At 38.1% G+C, this 20,617-nt stretch overlaps 1 protein-coding gene across 3 annotated transcripts in view; it reads right to left on the reverse strand.

Moving 5' to 3' along the window:
- The window catches only part of fbxl17 (F-box and leucine-rich repeat protein 17), a 168,709-nt gene that overhangs the window by 7,474 nt on the left and 140,618 nt on the right, over window positions 1–20,617 (reverse strand). For all 3 annotated transcript variants that reach the window (XM_077601249.1, XM_077601248.1, XM_077601247.1), the window contains one exon: window positions 11,986–12,128. In XM_077601249.1, coding sequence (XP_077457375.1) covers window positions 11,986–12,128 — 143 coding nt within the window. The remainder of the gene's footprint in view (window positions 1–11,985; window positions 12,129–20,617) is intronic.

Genomic DNA, 20,617 nt, shown 5'->3' on the forward strand with positions numbered 1-20,617 from the left:
GAAAAAAAAATCCTCGTTTCTGTGTGGCACAGGCTGGCGTCGTCTTGCACAGAATTGCTTTGTAAACGATGACTCAGCCGATTCTTTGCGATTTTATCACGAAATAAAAGTGCACTCAGTGATATTTTGTTGCTTGGCAACGTTAAGCTTTAAACCAAAGTAAGAAGGGTCTCTGGTAAATGTCTCCGACGGCTTTTTTATTTTGATCCCGGAGTGTATATAGTCCTTCAAAACCTGCGGCCAAGTCTGAAGGAAAGACACATGATACAGCAGATCCCAAATAACGCATTCGAGAGCACAGCCGAAGCTATCTGGAGTGAGGCCTACACTTATATTTTCTTCCTATTTTAACTTGAAATATGCTGCATATAGATCTGAGTGTGGTGTAATATGTTCTGATGGGTAATGTGATGCTTTCAGAGTTTACAATATGGAAAGAGAGATGGATGGAAGCAAAAAGACTTATCAAGGGCTGGAATGTAAAAACTGCACCTATTTCTTCTTACAAGGTGACAGACGCCTTCTTTCTGATCTGACCTCTGCTCGTAGGCAACCTCTCTCTTCAAATTATTATAGTTGTCTTAAGATGCCTTCTCATGTAGATGCACTCTACCATTACGTAAAATCTAAATTTAGCAGCGGACATATCCTGGATGGGTGCTGCAGTAAAAGTTGTCATAAAGCTGACTAATGTAACAGCAGTTTATGTTCTAGAAAGGAAAAGGGAGAACATGTTCCTAAATCGATAATCAGATACATAAAGACAAAGTTGCATATCACGTTAGCCTCCCTCCCACTGCTCAGCAATGCTTAAGAATTGCATTTTGGCTGAGAGGCTTTCCAACTTGTTTGTCATTGCATAGAATAGTAGTTGCAAAGACTACTGTTCCTGTAAAAATGCATATTTTATGTTACATAAGGCTGAGGTGAACCACATTTATTGAAAGAGATACTTTTCAAAATCAAATTGAAGTGTTCTACATGTTTATTTTATTATGAGAAGAAATATGTACCCATGTAGTGGAAACAGATGTGCATTTGCTATTGATATTAATGTATTTCAAATTTTGCAATATTGGTATTCGTAATATTTTGATAGAGTTGTTTGTAGAGCATCCCCGTGTGGGAATGAGTAAGGTGACTTCCTTTAAATAAGCACCAAGGGCCACTTTGCTTTAGGGGAAAATTAAAATTGCCTGATTTATGTGATCGGTTAAATGATTAACCACAAGCTAAGACAACTGCATGGATGCTACCTCTGTAGCAAGTTGTCTTTTCTTGCTGAATCCACTCTTTGTGCTATACATGACATTGTTTTTTTATTGCACTAAGAAGAGTTTCAGGTCATCATAAAAAGGCAGCTTTTTGAACCAAATTTCATGGAAAGGCTGCCGTCATATATTTTTTCCCTTCATTTTCCGTGCAACGTGCTCCTTGACTTTTTTGTCATCATTGAACAATAGCAGGCATAGAAGACAGAATCATACCTCATTTAGGTCTAACTTTCACTAAAACATTTTGTTCCACCCAGTTACTAATGTTCAATGCACTGTCTAGGGTGAAATGTAACACTTATGTTAGAGTTCATCGTTCTGAGTCACCTGGCAGCTATTGCTAGCTCCATGCAAAGGCAGAAAAAATACCCTTCTCGGCCAATGCCTACTTCAACGTGGAGTGCATTTGTCAACCAGTAAATGCATTTGAGGGTAAATGTTTAATATAGCAATTGAGATAGAAGATTTGTGCATGAGGCCTTCATTACTTGTCTAGCTTTAAATGAGTAAGATTTATAGATTTCTATAAACCGGTAAGTGGAAAGCCCCCCCTTTTAAGACATTCCGAAATCTTTAGTGACTGAACAAAAGAAGTGGATAGTGGTTTGATTTTGAAAAGATAAGAGGGCGTTGACAAAGGTTTGAGAATTTCTTAATGTTGATTTGTTTGGTAAAGGCCAAACAACTCTACTATTTTGGTTTTATCTCAGAAGGCTGAGTAACCCTCACAAGAATGGCTGTGAATGCACTGTTAAAAAGCAGTGCAGCTTGAGACCCTGATAGTCCAGATCCTAAAGATCTGGTACAAGTCTTGTCCACAGTCCTGCCAAATATCTGACAGCAGTTCAGACTGACAAACCAGAAACTGGCGGTCAGCTGAGCATAATGGGAGACAGAATCTGTTGCACAGGTTTGTAAACTCGCCACATTTGAGCACATGTGAAACCAGCGGGCCTGCGATACTATTGAGGATAAGCAGTTTTGAAAATGAATGAATGAAACAAGAGGGTTAAAAAATTGTCTAAAGCAAGGTCAAAACCCTCATTAAATTGGGCCTCTCAAAAAAAAAATGTCGTCATGGAAATAATGGTTTAAAATGATTTGACCTGTTTCCGAGTTTCTGCAAAATTGCTAAATAAGAAAAAAATATTATAGTCTTTGTCTCATACTTTAAAACAGGTGGGAAAAAATGCTACTTCCAGAAAACAAACATTTTGATGTGCTAATATTTAGTGTGGCATGAAAATTGGCTAATTGTGTATTGAAACACACTAAGATCATTACATTATTCATCGAAACACGCTCAAAAGAGATGCCTAAATCAAGAAAACGAGTCTTTCACATGTGGGAGTATGATGTCATGTACGACAAAGAAGAGGTTGTGATAAGTCCATTTGGCTTCTATTAAGCAAAACCAACCATCTGATTGCTGTCAGTTCCCATTTATACATGTTCATGTTGACATAAGGTTTGTTTTGCCCAGACTTGTTTCAACTGGATTCAACATTTCATAACAAAATTTGGAGCTTATGATTACATTTATAATACATATGGACATACTAAATAGTTGTGGAGTAAAACTCAAATAAGACGTATGTGAGTGCACAGCAACTTTAAAATGAGAACGGGGAGGTGTCTTCACATATGAGTAATTTTGGATTTAGATACTGATGTGTTTGGTGGCACAACAAGGTCATAATCAGACTGTTGAATGCCATAAATTAAGTTTGAACATAAAATGGGGCCATATGAGCAAAGAATTCCATGGAGACTCACTGAGTTTGGACACCAATGGAATTTCTTATAGACAAACACAATAGAGCTACTATTTAATTTCTACCTCAAAGGACTGGCTCGTTCTCCAGTGTAAATAAAGAACAAGGACAAATCGACCCTTGCCTTACAAAGAGACGCCAAGATAAAAAATTCATGGTGTCTCTTTAGAGGGAGGATAGCTCTGATTAGAATGGACTAGTCAAAGTTAAAACAAGGTGGCGAGCAAGCATATTGTGTCAATATTTTGATGGGTCTTCCTGATGAATGCAAGTTCGTGAAATGAAAAAAAGGAACTCAAGTCTTCTATTCGTGCTCTCATTCAGGGACTTTGAGCCTTAGGGTTAAAGTGTTCAAATGTTAGCAGAGGAGTTACATTTTTTTTCACACACACATTTCCCCCTCTGGACAGCCATTCATAATGCAATGAATTAAAATGAAGGCTGACTAGTTTCTTGCCCCAAAAGTTTTTCAAAGCCCCCCTAGATGTATAAAATATGTACAGACAGTGTTTCGATAGAGGGACTCGTATGGCCATCAGCATTAAAAAGCTAATTCATCACCTACGCAGTAGGACACGACATTTGTAGTCTATGGTGGCCTGCTGCCTCTTTTCTGCAAAAAGGCAAACTTAAGTTATTGCCCAGAACCAAATCGAGATTGGCAAGGATCCTAACCACGCTGAGTTGCGTCTCCTTTCTGGCCATGACTCCATGAAGATTATATTGGCCTCTGTGGAGATGAGCATACAGTAATGGGGGAAGAAGAAAATGAGGTGCTGGATATGATAAAGCATAACTGAATGAATAAATGATGTGATCTCAACATCCTTGATTGTCCTTGCAAAGGCTGAGGTAGAAAGACAAGTAACATACAACACAGGGGTCAATGTGGGTCAAGTGAGGTTGTGATCATTATTTGTTAATTCCGAGAATCCCTTTGAACCCTGTGTCACACTTTACCACTCCACTTTTTTGCCTGGCCTTTTGGAAACAAGCTGAATAGATAATTAGGAGAAGGCTTGAGTAACGACCGACAATTAGTACAATCAAATTTCCTGTGCAGGATGAAACTCAAAGATTTCGCCGAAAATCATAAATGGGAAATGACCACTTCAAGCTGTGAACATATAGTGTGCCCCAAGAGCAGGAAGTAGAAAACTGAGAAGCCTATCACTACAGCATTCACTACCTTGGCTCTAATTCCCTTTGTTTCAGAGCCCTAATACTCCACACCCCTGCTGTTCACAATAACAACACTCATCAAAGAAAGTTTCACCTAACTCTCATTTCCTAAACGAGAGTTGAAATGGCTTCTAACTCTTCACAATACTTCATCTTTGTTTTCCTCACTACAAACCTCCAGGTCCCAAACAATTAGGCCCTTGTTTATGTCTGCAAATTGCTAAGCCGTGCCTATCTGTGTAGAGTCCCTGACAGCTGGATGCTCCACTGGAACAACTATATTGATTGGGATGTCCGCACTTTTAACAAGGTCTGTCTGGTTTCCCCATTTGGGAAAGGAAAGGAGGGCAGATATGCTCATACCTGTTCCCAAAATACTGCTCGGCCTCCGTTCAGGTACTTCCAAACTGCTTACGCAAAACACTTAAGGGGGCAGAGACAGCTCATCCTCAAGCTTTTCCCATTCATTGTATTTTCTCTTGATTTCTGCCTTTAACTAACTCCCTTTGCCCCCTCATTTAACTTTGTATCTCGCTCCTTCATCAACCCCATTATGGTGACAACTCACAGTACTGTCCCTGATCGGTGTAGTGGTAGTCAGCGTCATTATTTTACAAGTCTACGTTGAAGCTGACTCTGCAATTTCCCGCCATCATGTTTCTCAACTTGTGGCAGCCCATTTGTTTTAACTTTAATGAAGTAGTGGAAAAATGTGGGGGTGTATATAGGCAAGGGATAGTGTTAAAAGAATGAGAGTGAACAGAGGAGTGAAAGTTGACAAGCAAAGAAGGGGAGCAGAAGAAACTGACAGCAAAGGGAAAGAAGATATGAGAAAAACAAATATCATTTCAGTACATAGGTGCAAGCTGCAAAAACATTACAAGAGAAAACATGACCTGAAGCCGAATGAGCTCAAAATCCCCCAAGTAATACGTCATGAGACAATGAAGGCTCCAAGTGTTCCCAGAATAGCCAGAAGAAAAAAAAAACAGGAACTCAGATACAGTTGCCTGTCTCGGAGTGTCAACCTTTTAGTGTCAGAATGGATGTAAATCATTTACATTGGATACAAGTTGAACTATCTGTTCAAGGAGGTGTTTGAACCTAGACACAACTTTCAAATAATGTTCACCCTCTCTGGCTAACAATTGAAATATACTATGACTTCTGTAATATGACTCAAATATTTCACACCATTATACAATTGGTTGGGTGGGTGTAGGTTTTTTTTCAATTGATCGAGCAAAGTTATTTTAACCAAAGAAAATTCTGCGGAGAGAAGCAACACCTGGGTGCAATCAAGTAACTGCAATTGGAAGACACCAGATTTGTGAAAAGATGTCCTTTTGCTCGATTGGAATGAAAATCTTTCAGTATACCTGAATAGATTCATAAAACAAACAAACTCTTAAATTCAAAATATCATCTGGATGCCACAGTGATAGCTATTCACATTTAAAATAGTCCATCTGTTATTTGTTCATAAAACCTTGGAATACATTCAGCATAGTGATTTCTGTCTGGAATAAACTGAACTTTCATGGCCACAGTTTCAGTTTTACAGATAGGTTTTATGAGAAATAAACAATGTTTCAGACATTGTGATATAGTTTGATACATTTCTTTAACACGCACCATGAGACAAATAAAAAAGACCTGTGTCAATTTGCGGGACACAGTGAAAGAATTTCAAAGTTTGGCCTGCAATCAATGTGACTTTTGTAGAAATTCAGGCAAACTTGTTGCATATGCGTCATTGTGAGTTAACATATCTCAGCTTTGTGGGAGCCAAAAGAGTCCCAAATGCTACATTAGCCTTTCTCACAATTTACCATGTTGACATATAATGGTGTCTCTCAGTCCGATGAGCTAATCTTGAAATAATAACCTCTGGCACTAGCACATTGTATCCCTGCACTGGAAGGTATAGTTGAGACCAAAATGCATCTCAAATTCATGTGTGCATGTAGACGTGTGGAAAGATGAATTCTGCCTACACAAAAGACCAAGCATTTAACTCAGACACACTGACATATGGTGCACTCCTGAGCCAAAAGGAAAAGAAAAATCAATTTTCCAGAACATTAAGGATCTTTTTCTGAAGCCTTTTAGTTGAATGACATCAAAAGACCGAGACCAATTTACAGCTGCAAGTAGACAAAATTAATTTATTTGATTTTTTTCGGGTGGATCAATGGCATTCTTGTCAGTGAATGGTGGCTAGGGGCCTGGAGGCAGAGGTGTAATCATCGGAGGCAGGCAGCGCTTTCCATGTGCGGAGGCCTGCAGGGATGGGGTTCTGATTTCAATGCTCCATTATGAGCTGTGTTCACAGCAAATAACACAAATTCCTCACACCGTTGAACACAGAAATGTTGCATTTGTGCATGGTGTAGCACAAAAGGAAATCACTCGGACAGACGTGTGGGGGTTCAAGAAAAACATTAGAGGCACACAGGGCGCTATGTTAGGCCTATATATGGTTAGCTAATGCAAGTAGAGAGATGTATTAGGAACATATTCGGACAATCAAATAGACTTGTGGCTTGCACTAGGTCAATGTTGAATAGAGGACAAAGAGAGAAAAAAATCTAATTCTTCATACGACTGACTGACTACACACAATTCCCTCTGCCTGGCAGAAAAAAACATACAGTACGGAAGCACGTTTGTACAAACTGTGACGGTGGAAAATCGATCCTTCACACTGGTCCATACCAGGAGCGCCAGCTGGATCCTGTTAGCAGTTCCTAAATGAATTCTACACTCTCGAGGTCTTGTGACATTCAGCTAGTGCATTAAAATTCCCGGCGATTTGACAATTCCAAACAAATTTGAGGGTAGTCCGAGGCAAAGAGCTGACTTGGCTTGTCGGCACAGGGCGTCAAGGTTATCGCAAGATTGTGTTTGTCTAAGACTGTCAGGCCCCACTCCGAAACTCAACTCCACTTTAATGCGGGAGGGAAAACACATGAGAGACTGCAAGAGCCACTCTAAACTTTCTATGAATGTAGTCTAACTTCCCTGTGAAATGCTGAGTTTGTTTTTGTGACTTTGTTCTTTTCTCAGTCAGTTTTTTGGACATTGAATGTGTCTTTGCTGCATATCGTTCCTGACAGGAAACCAACCAAAGACAAACTTTAGTTTTAGACTATTAACCATATTTCCCAAATAGTGTCGACACTGCCCCTATAAGAAATATTCTCCCCATCAGACAAGGCTGCTGCTAGTCCTGTAGGTGCATGTAAAAAATGTTTTGCAGTGCAAAAAATTGGTGTGCCGGTTGAGATTATTTAAGGTCCCTTAGTGTTAATTGGTTTTGACATTAAGGCAGATGGATAAATATTCAGATGCTTTTTAAGTGTGCTGACCTAAACAAAATTGTGCTGCCCAACCTGTTTTCCTTTCATCTATAGGACCAATTAGAGTCTGCATATTGCCTTCAATCATATAGTATCTTATATTGTATCTAGCTCTAATGCCTTTTAGAGTTTAAATACATTTCCTAAAGTGATGCTGCTTTTTGGCCTTCCTCCATCTATGTTTAATCATATAATCTAACATTAGAGCTTCCAGCAAATATGAATTTTAGTGGAGGAAAACTGCTGGCATCACAAACTGGTTATTTATGCATACCACATGGCTGTAAGGAGAAAAAGACAAATGGAACGCCTGCATGGAGATAGGCCTCACTCATTTTAGGCAGGGGTGAGTTAAATAAGTAAAGGGGGTGGGGGGCAAATTGATTTGACAACATGAATAAGAGACACTGTGGCTGAGATAAATGCAATGTCACATAATTTGCACAAGACTTCCATTCCATGAGAAAATTGTGGAATGGAGTGCAAGCCAGCAGCCTCAGGGTTTTTCCCAGAAGGAAATTAAGTACAGAGATGAGATTAGTTAGACTCGCCATTGGATCGGACATGTCTCTGCTTTGATCCACTGATAAAGTGAACAATATGTTCCTACTGACATTTTGTACAAACCCATTTGAAATATTAGTATGAATTATTTTCTGACAATGACGGTAATAACTCTTGCTTACATTTGAATACGAACAATTAAATAGCACATTCAAAAGAAAAAAAATGTATGAACATTGTTCTTTTAGGATCCAACTCCAACCAAAATTAATACATTATTTGATTGATTAACCCAATGCAAAAATAATTGATGACTTGTCTACGATCAAAACAATAGTTTGTGGGAGCCTGACAGCTCCGGTATTGATAATCAATAACAAGCAAACATTTCCATCAAAAGCCTCCTGATTGAAGAAACATCATCGGTGCGGTCCCACAAAAATATATAATTATGTACTTCTGCACTTTTCTTAACAGTCTATTGTTAATGTGGATCTTCTAAGTGCTCTTCTAATATTTATAATCATAAAATAAATTGGCTTGACACAGAAATAATAAACACTGAATATTGAATCTCAGAAATGATGTAATTTGGAAAACAAGTCCAATGATCACAAAAAAACAAGGTTTAAACTAAATGGGACTGGTACAAAGAAAAATAAATAGTGCAGGATGTCAACGTTAAGACGTGGTGGACGAAGGTAGGAGTTGAAAATGAAGGCACAGCACATTTTCTAAGAAAACCACAAGCTCTCTCATCGCCCGGACTTTAGTTCACACCTATTTACCTCTTTTATTTGGCTTAGCTCTCGGGGTGACCTCAGTTTAACAGCATGCCAATTCTGTTTATTTGTTTGCTAACAAAAGCGAACAACAGTTTGGGCTCCTCTCTCCTTAAACTTTCCACTAAAACTCCCTCAACCTACTGCAATCCTACAAAACAAGTGGGCTGAACTTTTTTCACACAGGTCAGCCATCATCAGTAGTTTCAGAGTTACAATACTAAACTGTATTTAACCTCCTAAGACCCAGACTCTTGCAAGGCATTCCTTTTTATTTTCTCTTTGATATTTAGGCCAATTGGGACCTGACGAGTGTAAAAAGAATTGTCTTTTTACATTATGTAGTTTCTGAGAAATATGATGTCCACATCATAAGTGGCCGCCATCCCCTTGTAGTCCAAAATTTAATATTGTAGTCTTTGACAACCAAAAATGTGATGTCCACAGATGTGGACGCCAGGTCATAGAGGAGGTTAAAGATGGGCAACAGAGGAAAAATTGGCTAGGGTGGAGTGTACAGGGTTAATTGTACCCTCAATTCATTTTGTTATTTGGAGATGCTAACATACATGACCTTGAAAACTATCAAACTTTTTTCTATGCTAAATTCACACTTCATTACTACCCTAATAGCGCCAATTACCGCTTTGCTGGGCTGTGTCATCCCCAAATTCCCCCCTCAGAGCATAGGGAGCGCAATAATTTATCTTTCCCTCCTCCAGGCTACACTACGAGTGCCATGGGAAAGCAACTATACAGGTAAATAAGAACTGAGGTACACAGACGCACTTATGAGATTGGAAAGAAACAAGATGATGTTGTTACTTCACCAAAGATATAGGTCGTGCCAAAAGAGATTTTTTATTAGCGGTGCTGAAGATATCGATTGTTGGGTCACGCAGCTGACCAAGCAGGAGGGAAGTAAATGATAATTGAATCTAAGTAATCACAAGCTATCTAATACAGTTTGTCTTTATTACCACAGGATAAATATGATAGATACACATTTTTGTGTAATAATATGAACTGAGCTCACCACTTCACTGCCGAGAACATAAACATCAGATCACTGGCAGACCATCCGACTTTTAAATTTATTACGATATACACAAATAAAAAAGATGCGAGCGATGTTCTTGTCTCGTTTAACGAACTCGGGGTAGAAAGATTTATCAAAGCAATCTATAGGGTCAGGGTTCACGCTCAAAGTTGGGCCAAGCATAGCAGTTTCTGTAATGAAGGAATAAAAATTAATAGGTCCCAACCTTATGAAAAGACCTTTTTCAAGTCAACTTTACTCCTGCACCGTATTCTATATACTCACAAACCTTCACTTAAAATACAAAGAGGCTTATAAAATCCCTCCAAAAAAACAAGATGTTTCAACCACAACAACAAAAATCACTTAGATTTATATAAGCTATTTTATTGAGTGCCACGCTTTGTGACATCTATTTGCAAAAAGTGCTCAACAATAAAGGTTTACTTAAGAGCTATTGTACTGGGCAGATGAAGGTTTACTTCCATGATTCTACTGGAATTAGTTATAAAACACAGCACTATAATATTCTGTATACGTCTGCAAATAAAACCTCAGCAGAGCTAATAGGCTTATTATGATTCACTCATTCTAAAAGCATATATATCCAAATACAGAAAAAAAAGATTTAAAAGTTATGTTGCTTATCTTCACAAGGATCGCGGGGTTACTGGAACCTATCCCAGGTCTGAGTAGTAAACGGGGTACACCATGAATCGGTTGTCAACCAATCACAGGGCAAAATGATAATACATTTTGTCAATCAATATGATTTTACCCTGTATTTCTGATTATAAAAAAAAAACTTCAAGATTCAAGTTTAGACATTGCTTATTGGTATGTAGCATTCACTTAAAAGCCAAAATATAGTGTAATATGCAGTTCTGGCAATGGAATAACGACCATATTACATCAAGCAGCCACAAAATGGACATTTTTCAGAACTGACATGGGAGGAATTAAAACATTCACTATTTTGGTATTTTAAGGCTAGTAAGTATAAACTACAATCATTTCTGCCCGTGTTGAGCTTAAAACATGTCATTATGTAGTAGTTAGTGGTGATTTTGTTAATACCTGAGTGAATCAAACTCTAAAAAGTAATTTCATTGTTCTTAGTTTTAGCCACCTTCTAGGAACATTTTAATAGGTTCTTACTTGATTCCTATTTTTGTAAACTGTCTTTTTTTGCATAATCCTTTTAACTGCATAAATTTACTGTGTGTAAATGAATGCTGTAGACAACTCATTAAAACATCAAAGCCAGTGGTAGATTTTTTCCGGAGTATTGTTTGATGAGTAGGGTGAGACCAATTTTTCATGAATGGCATACCTTTAAATTTGTCAAATTGCCCAAACCTCATTTGTTGCTGTTTTGTATGTTGTTGTGTGTTATCCATGTACTTTCTGTCATACTTGTCCCCATTAGGGTTGTAGATGAACCACAGCATTTACCAGATAACATTGGGTGAGAGGCTGAGAGCCCACACTGGACAGCTCTCCAGCCAATTGCCAGGCATATTTAGAGACATGCAATGTCTACATAGAAACTAACAGCTTCCCGGATTTCCATAATTACAATTTCTGGTACCATGTTCACAGCATTGTATATTTTTGTTATAGTTTTTGGTAGAAAATCTTGCTTTGTAAAAATAAGATTAAAATATATTGTTGCATTTATAACTTAAAAAGTGCCTCTCTTTTGGCTGAGGGGTAAAAACCTCATTTCATGATGACGCAAATGAAGAAAATTGTAAAATGTTAGTATTTTGTTTTATAGAAATAAATTCTTTGTTTTCCACGGTTTGTTTAAGTAGTGTAACTACAATATTTAGAAGAAAAAGTGGTTTAAATAATGTGGGAGAGGTAAAACTATTAAACCAATTATGTTTTTTTCCCAACCTTTTTTAAATATTCTCTGTATATTGTCTATTTTCATCATCCCAGTTAGGTCTATAACATACATCCCCTTATATAGACAGGTTCACTGTGCAGTGTAATGCCTGTCCCTGTTCTTCCATGTAGCAGTGATAAGAGGCAGTGTCATTTTGTACAAAGTAGTGTTACCTTGTCACATCTCATGAGGCCCAGGTAGCGTAGGGACTTGCTGCTCTCTGCGATTTGCATGGCACCCTGGTCTGTGATGTCCTTACACCAGCCAGCATCCACAGTCTCGATGGTGCTGCTATACTGGCCTATGGCTATCAGAGCTGTAGATACAGCAAGGGAGGGGATTTGGGGAAGGTTGTGGGGTGTAGATGGAGGTGGAGAACGGGTAGAGGGAGATAGGAGACAGAAATGAGAAACAGCGTTAGTCTGACAACCTTTCTCATGCAAATGTAACAGCATCTTTCCCCCACAGGGATACACTGAAATTCAAGATGAAACCAGAGAAAGTTGTGTGTCTGGCCATATGTGGCACATTATTTTAGCATTTACACAACACCCCACTATCACACACGCACACATACATCTCGCAGGCAGACACACACACCCGCACTTGTTCAGACCGCTGCAAGATGAATGTATTACAGTGTTAGCACTGGTCTAAATGCAAAAGTGATGGCATCCTGCCAGTGTAAGATTTAAATGCTCAAATATACACAAGCTTTAGGTTAGCAGTCTTAAAAAAACCTTTCAGAATCCTGATGATGATTGGACTAACTTATGTATGAATTAAAATATTAAATTTCAACAGAGTGGATGTGGAGTCAACATTTAACAAAATCAAATTAAAGGAAATTCAACAGCATTTGTGATTAGCGACAAGTCTGCACTCAGTTCTGGGATTCTGGATTTATTGTAAAAATCAGGCTTTACTCTAAATATTACTGCTTGCATACGTCTTGTGTAGGCTATGATTGGGAATATAGAATGCAAATCCATGATTGTCTTTGTGACTCGTGTGTGTGTGGCTGGCGATTTATTTAGGTTATACTATGCCTTGTGCTCAAACTCAGCTGGGACAGAGAAGACTATTAGACAATACAAGCATTTGTGTCTGTACACCATGCATATATAAAAGCAAAGTAACAAGATACCATCAAAATATGCAATACTCCTGCTTTCCAACATCTTGCTTATTGAGTTGATAGAGCTACTTGATAAGGCCAAAATTTGAACTCCCCACCCCGACCTAGTCAAGGTCCCGCAACATTGAGTAGTTAGACCAGGAAGATAGGTGGAGCAGTAATGAGAGGGAAAAGCAAGCCTTTGACTGAACCTTTAAATTGTCACTTAGCCTCATGGTGTCATTTTCTCATTTTTGCACAAAATCAATTTGCTAGTACAAAAGTCAAAGAGATAAGATCTGCACTTCAAAAGTTGGGAAAAGGTCATCCCAGTACTCAACCTCCCATGTTTAAATTACACGGCATTGTCATAAAAAGCCACGGAATAAACGGCATGTTCAAGTGCAATAAAGAGTGAATATTATGCACTGTGAAAATGAATGGATTATTGATCATTTTCTGCTTTATCCATCTTTTCACACATTCATTGATCATGTCTATTATATGAAACATGCTGTATGTATCATATAACTCTGGGTAGGCCCCTCACATGTGGTTCCTTTTGTGTTTCAGCATGTTCTCGAAAGCCAAGAGTATAAGCAATTATAGCTAAACAGGCAGCAAAAGTGCTTTGAAGTTGTAGCATGTTTCATCTAAAGCATTACCGAGGGGATGAAGCGCTCTCGATGGGGGCGCCATATAGCTCAGTACACACACGTGAACACGTGTTTGGGTGAATTCAACCCTTCTTGTGATGTCCAACCACATTATCCTAAATGTAATTACCTGGCCTCGCCAACTTTAGTTAATTTGCATTCCCACAAAGCTTGAATTAGGATTTCAATGAGAAAGCTTGCACACAGGCTAAACAAAATTGACTTTGTGGGTACATTCAAGTGAATGTGGATGACGAAGTCTCTTTTAAAATAAAATAATACAATCTTCTTTCTCACTTTAATTCTTACCCAGGGCATGGCTCCGTGCCAATAATTTCCTTTCTGAATACAGTACAGACCTAAAAGTGTTAGAGGACCAATCATGATATAGGGGAATCATCATAGCTCCAAAACGATCACTTTCCAAGAAATAGTAAAAACACATACATTGAGACATTGATATTGCATCATAATTAAGAGAGACAGTCATTTTCAAATCTGGAAATGTGTCAGTAATTTACATATAAAATCATAACAATAAACAAAAATAACATGAACATCTGAACACCAAATTTGGACATTGATGGTTTCTGCTTGCGCTCTACATGGGTTTGTTATTAAACTTTGAAAATTCAAGGTTGTACTTTGTGATTGCTTTCCCACTGAGATTTAACGCCTACTGTGGCAACTGTTAATTTTACCCAAGCAACTTAAGCTTGTAGTTAGGGAAATTAAGTTTTTAATTGGAGTCATGAAGGAGGCATGGCTCAAACAAAATGCTGCTGATACTATCCTGAGCCCTAATAAACATGTCCAAGTTTACTTAAGTACCAGATCCCCCAGTTGCTCTATCATTAGAAGGCGAATGAAACAAGTGTTAACGTGCTTTAAACTTCGAAGATACAAGACTGTGATACTAGTGAAAGTCTGTTTTCTATCATTTTAGTTGGAATATAAGAGTACATCTAGGAATTGGTTGACCGAAATAATTTGTTCAGTACTTTACTTTGGCTTGGAAGTTTACAATCAACATGTCCATCTTTGATCCCTGATATGTTTTTTTTCCAACAGTTGTAATGATCAGGGGAGTTGCAACCAAATAACGTCCAGTGAATAGCAGACTACATCCTGCATTTGTTGCTCTTGGAACAAAAGGCCCAGAGAGACAGAAAATTGTTCACATCCACTCTCTCACACATTTAAGTGAAAATACCACAAACATCAGAAAAAACAAAGACTGTACTTATTTTCCTGGCACTATGTAAAAGTACTTTTATGCTCACTTTTATGTGTCAAGTAAAAGATGGGTAAAAAGGGCCTCATTTCAAGAATTCAAGCACATAAGTCGACATCACTGTCAAGCCGAACTCCCTTTCTGCATTAGTAAACCAAAGATAAAAATAGAAAAGGAAAGTGACTTACTCTCTTTGCTCACTTAACTTTTAGGCATGAAATTGCTTTAATTTAATTATTTCTCAAGAGGAAAATTTTGAAAACCAAAAATCTCATTAAGTCTCATGGGATAAAAGCTCCAAATTAGTTATTTTTCCTATTCAATTTACCCCAAACAGACAAAAAAGAAATTACAGCAGAAAGGTGCTTAATGCAGTGAATTAAAGGATGCGCAAGCCAATACATTGTCTGTTCATTATGTGATTGCTGTGCTGCACTCATGTGCGCAGTGGCACCCAATTGAATTTCAATTACCTGAGACTTCACAGGGAGAGCACGGCCATGAATAGAAGCAAATGAAGCTAAAGATCATTTTGTGTGGGTCTGACGCAAACTGAAAGGACTCAGATAATGCATCGGTCAGAAAAATCTAAGCGTCAGGCAATCAGACTTGTGGCCATTAGAGCCCAATATCCCTGTGTGCACTTTTCTCCTCCCTGCTCCCGCCATCACCCTCCGCTGGTGGACTGTAAACTGCAACCAATCTCTTGGGGGTAAATGGAAATCGTTGGCTGCTTTTTGAAAGAAGAAAGGCTTTTCTCAGAAAAAGCTTTTTGCTATTGCAAAATCACTTTTGTTCACCTAGTTTGTGGCAGTAGAGTGCAGTCGATAGATGAAGGCTTACTACATTTCTCTTTTCAATGCATTCAAAGTGGCAGGTCGGATATAGAGACATTGAAGTCCCATTTGAATGCAGGTTTTAAACTGTAAAATAAGTCCAACAATTATATAATTTGAACTCTAGGGCTGATATTAATCTAAGTGATTACTTGATTATTAGTTATTGAAAAATATTAATTATTTCAACAGTGTTATTTTGGACAATTTTTTTACTTCTAAATATCTGGTCAAAAACCCTTGATATTCTCGCTAAAGAACAGTGGAAGCTAAATGTTTTTTTCTGTTGGTTTAATGGCTAGGCATCCCAATAGATTTTAGTACAAACTTTTAATATTATATTTTAGCACTCTAGTTCGAGCAATCATTTTGAAATGCAGAAAAAAAGGAAAAGGAGTATAGTTTTGCAATAGAAATATTTAGATTAGATTATGTCCTGCATTCATAAATGATTATAATAATCCCTATGAATTTTATGAGGCCTAAAATGTAGGTGCTTTTTCAGTTTCCAAACCCCTAAAGAAAACCCTTACAGTATGAATAAATACAGTATTTGTCTACATATCATGGTCTGAAAAGGTTTTAATATTAAACAAAATTATTTTTCCCCAAAGGTTGTGTCTACGATAGTGTAAGTGACCATGAATTTGTCTTTACTGAATAGTGATGAATTTCTATGTACAAAAAGGGATGTTACATGCAAGAGATGCTCATGAAGGAGAGAAGGGGAAAATGAGTTGGAGGAGAAGAAAAAGAAGAAAAATAAAATTTTGTAAGCTAGAGCTCTAACTGAGCAGTGACTACACAATCACAAATGTAATGAGAGCACGCTCAGCCTGAAAAAGGATTTTGGGAATACTGTGTGTGTCCCGTGTGTGTGCAGAAAACAGGAACGCAGACAGACTGACCTTAAATCCTAAATATAATTCATACTGAACAAAGTACAGTTCACTCTGGTTTTCTTTCAAAGACAAATGCTTTGTTTAAATTCTCTCGGAATTTAACTCAAATGTTTTGTCGACAATCAATCACTAAAGAGCTGATCAATTATGTGTGATCCAAACAGGATGATGAGACATTCAGTCTAGTATATTAGTATATTACTAAAACTCTTGGATGCCATTTTGAATTGAAAATAGAGAGGAAAAAAATGTGTTTAAAACCATTTCTGGTGCCCCTGCATTGAACAGCTGCTTTTTGGAAGCTGGAAAAGCAACTGTTTGAAAATGATCGTGCGTCGAAGCGGGAATGTGCTAACCCCACGTCAAATAATAAAACAGAATAAAAATTGTTACTCTAATCCTTTGTATTTCTACAATTTTTGAGAGAGTGCTCGCTAACACTCCTATTGCTGGAGTGTTAAGTTGTGACCATAGGAGCCTCTGCATCCCACTAAAGCAATACAAACACAGCATATTCTGGTAATTGTTTCTACTTCTACAATTTACACATGGCGCATCAAACAGGGTCAGTGATAAATGTGGCTGGCATCCAGCTGTCTTTGAATGCACTCAGCTCTCTTTGTAGAAAACCCACATGCGCTCACTCGTTCATGCACACACCGCAACAAACGCACCCCAGACTTGTAAATATTACAAAGTCTATGTATAAGTGAAATCTAACAAATGTAAATGCTTGTAGTTCAGTATGTTCAAGCAATAAATTCCCTTGCCATCAAAGGTTATTGTTCAATGTTGTTTATGTTCTTATATAAAAGAAAACCATTGTTTAGATAATTGAGATGTCAAAAAAATATTAGCCTTAAAATTCCACCGCTGAAGTTCGGAAAAGTATATGACATCCTTGTTCTCTGATAAATATTGATCAATAATCTGGGGGACTTGGAAGATCATTAAAAATCCTTGAAAATGGTTGGCATTATGTGTGTTTTGAAAGGGTTGGCACTGAAAAAATTAATGGAAGAAAAATTGAACTATTTTTGCATGATACATTTGACGGATGAATATTTATAATGGAATGAAAGCAATAGGTAAGTGGAACTGTGTAAAGAAGATGGTAAAGCTCAGCACATTTGATTCTAAGGCAGCTTTTACATTAGAATTGGACAAAATGAAAAAGCACAAAGAACTCTTCCGACAGTGATTAAAGTTGGTTTACGGTTATGACGGACAGAATGTTAGTCCAACCACTTCTCATCTTTAAGCAAAAGGCTCTTTACTTTTCCAGGGTAACTACCATATTTAGACATATTCTGTCTGCCATGTGAAATTACTAGTTGCAAAATTTGCATCACTAAGTGTCTGTTTTAGATTTGTAACACAAGTCATGTGCTGTCAAGGGTGAACAACAGAGTAAATCCTTAAATCTTTGACTCTCAACTCCTCCTGTTTTCTTAAAAGCTGAACAGTCATAAAATATTACTTTCCCAGAGCAGTTATTGAACCGCCATAAACTGTGGATTTATCCTAACATAGGAGGGGTTCCTCATGATGTAAACTGCTCTTCCAACAGCGGGGTCAGGAGTTGGGAAATTCTGAGCTGACCGCAATGTGAGAAGGAACCTTCAGTAATCAGCTTACACTTCTATCCGAGAGCCTGACCCCAGAGCTACAGGGGTTAAGCATCTTTTACAAGCTTATTAGATATTCACTTATTACGTTCTGCTAAATGATGGCACACCATTACAGCTATCTCATTGCGTCCGAGCCATCTTGGTGCCTGTCCGGCGTAACCTTATACACCGTACTTTAGCAGCTGATCAAGACAGAGCGCTTACTAAAGACATGATTTTACAGCACCAAGATTCACGTGATGGACAATATGCCTGCTTAGAGGGAAAAAAACATGGGTAATGGCGCAACAGAAAAGTAGAGTCTCATTAGGGCTGATACATCCCAGAGAGCAAAACTGTCAAGTGCAATGAGCAAGACACTTGATTGCTTCTTTGTCTTGTGTTTGGGGTACTCAGTGTTGTCACCAGATGGCCAAAACCGCAATGTTGAAGCTCTGTTGATAAACTCTAGAATGTTTGCACAGTTGCACCAAATGCAAAATTAAACAAAAGAAACAGAGCATTTGTAACGATAGCAGTGCTTTTTGTGGCCATGTAGGAAGTGCACCGCAACACGATATACAGTAGTCTCTGAAATGTTGAAAATTATATAGTTCAACTTTAAAAGCGAAATAATCCAAAATTGATTATTTAACAAAATTGGATGGAAAATCTAGGACGCCCCTGTGGCGTGAGTGGTTAGCGAGTTGGCCTCACAGCTCTGGGGTCATGAATTCAAGTCCAGGTCGGTCCACCTGTCTGGAGTTTGCATGTTCTCCCCGGGGCCACGAGGGTTTCCTCCAGGTACTCAATTTTCCTCCCACATTCCAAAAACATGCAGGGTAGGCTGATTGGATACTCCAAATTGCCCCTAGGTAGGAGTGTGAATGTGCATGGATGTCCGTCTCTTTGTGCCCTGCGATCGGCTGGCCACCGATTCAGGGTGTCCCCCCCTCTGGCCCAGAGACAGCTGGGATTGGCTCCAGCACCCCCTGCGACACTAATGAGGATAAAGCGGTACATAAAATGAGATGAGGGATGGAAAATCTGAACCATATGCACAATGATTTGGTCTTGTGCTATTCTTTTTTTCACCTCCACAGCTTTTGTCTTGACTGCTACATTGTAAGCAACTAACATGTACTTGTGATATTTAAAGACCTAAAGCACATTGTTACCCAAATAAGCAGTTCTGGGGCATATAAAGAGCAATTAGTCTCATATCATAATTTTTAGAGCATTTAGGACATTAACATCATGAGGATACAGTAAAATTTATAGCAATTAGGGGATTCATTACACCATGAGTTTAAGGGGTTTCCCTCGGTTTGCCTTGTTTCTTGTTGATTCTCCATTATAGCGCTTCCAAAATGACATACATAAAAGCCCTTTGCAAAAAATAATTATTATAATTGCATGTGCACTCCTTTCTTATAAAGCCCGGTAAAAAACCCTGGCCTAAACTCAAGTAATTACTGGATATAATGACATTATCTACTTCATTCATAATTAAAGTGTTTATTTTACAAAATAACTTGAAGAACCCTAGCCTTAATGACTGCTATAGTGCTTGTTATCTTATGCTTGTTAGTATTGGTGTATATTTGTCACCGCAGAGTTTACATGGATGGTCATTTATCGTCCCAAAGCTGTAAACCCTGTGAAAGGTTAACTTAACAAGTATCATGTGGATGTGACTTGTCACTCCTCCAATGTCTTCTTGACCGGGCCAAGAGTCATCAGTCTCATGGTTGCAATGACAGATTGAGTCACACACCAGGCTCATCTTCAAAGCTTAGCGGGGTCATGCACATGGGACACAACTAATGTTATAAAGAATAAAGCGCTTAAACGTAGATGACGCCTAGACGAGATCCAGACTGTTACTTCCGTTAAGCTGGAATGTACACAGCTTTTTTTGTTTGACAAAGATAGGAAAATAGTCTGAGATCATTGTTTTTTTTGCATCATTTTTCCTAATCTTGGATTTAATTTTACAAAGGGACAAAAGACAAGAACTGATCATGTGACACAAGTACTGTACAAAACCATAGCAAATGCAGATGTATAGATTTAAATAGTGCATTATTCCTATATTGTATGCTGGTATGGCTATATGACCATAGAACGTGACCGGTTGTTATCTAATAAATAGGTTAAGTATCTTATGCATGAAACAGTTAATATTGCAAAGTGAACCTAAAATGATCCTCAATAACTAAGGCAATCACTTGTAACTATGAGGATATTATCCTGGGTTCCTATGTGACCTTCAGACTTTCTTGGTGTTTTGAAGGCTAGGCACACCCAACCACTCTGTATTCTCAGAATTTGTGGATGACAGCTCTCAATGTGGTTTGAGTCAAAGTTTCTGAAATGGCTTTGGAATACTTGTCCATGTCTTTTTATCTCATGTTTTTGAATTTATTTTGAAACTCAAGGAGTGTTTT

This window comes from Stigmatopora argus, chromosome 5 (assembly GCF_051989625.1).
Source record: "Stigmatopora argus isolate UIUO_Sarg chromosome 5, RoL_Sarg_1.0, whole genome shotgun sequence".
Classification (NCBI taxonomy): domain Eukaryota; kingdom Metazoa; phylum Chordata; class Actinopteri; order Syngnathiformes; family Syngnathidae; genus Stigmatopora; species Stigmatopora argus.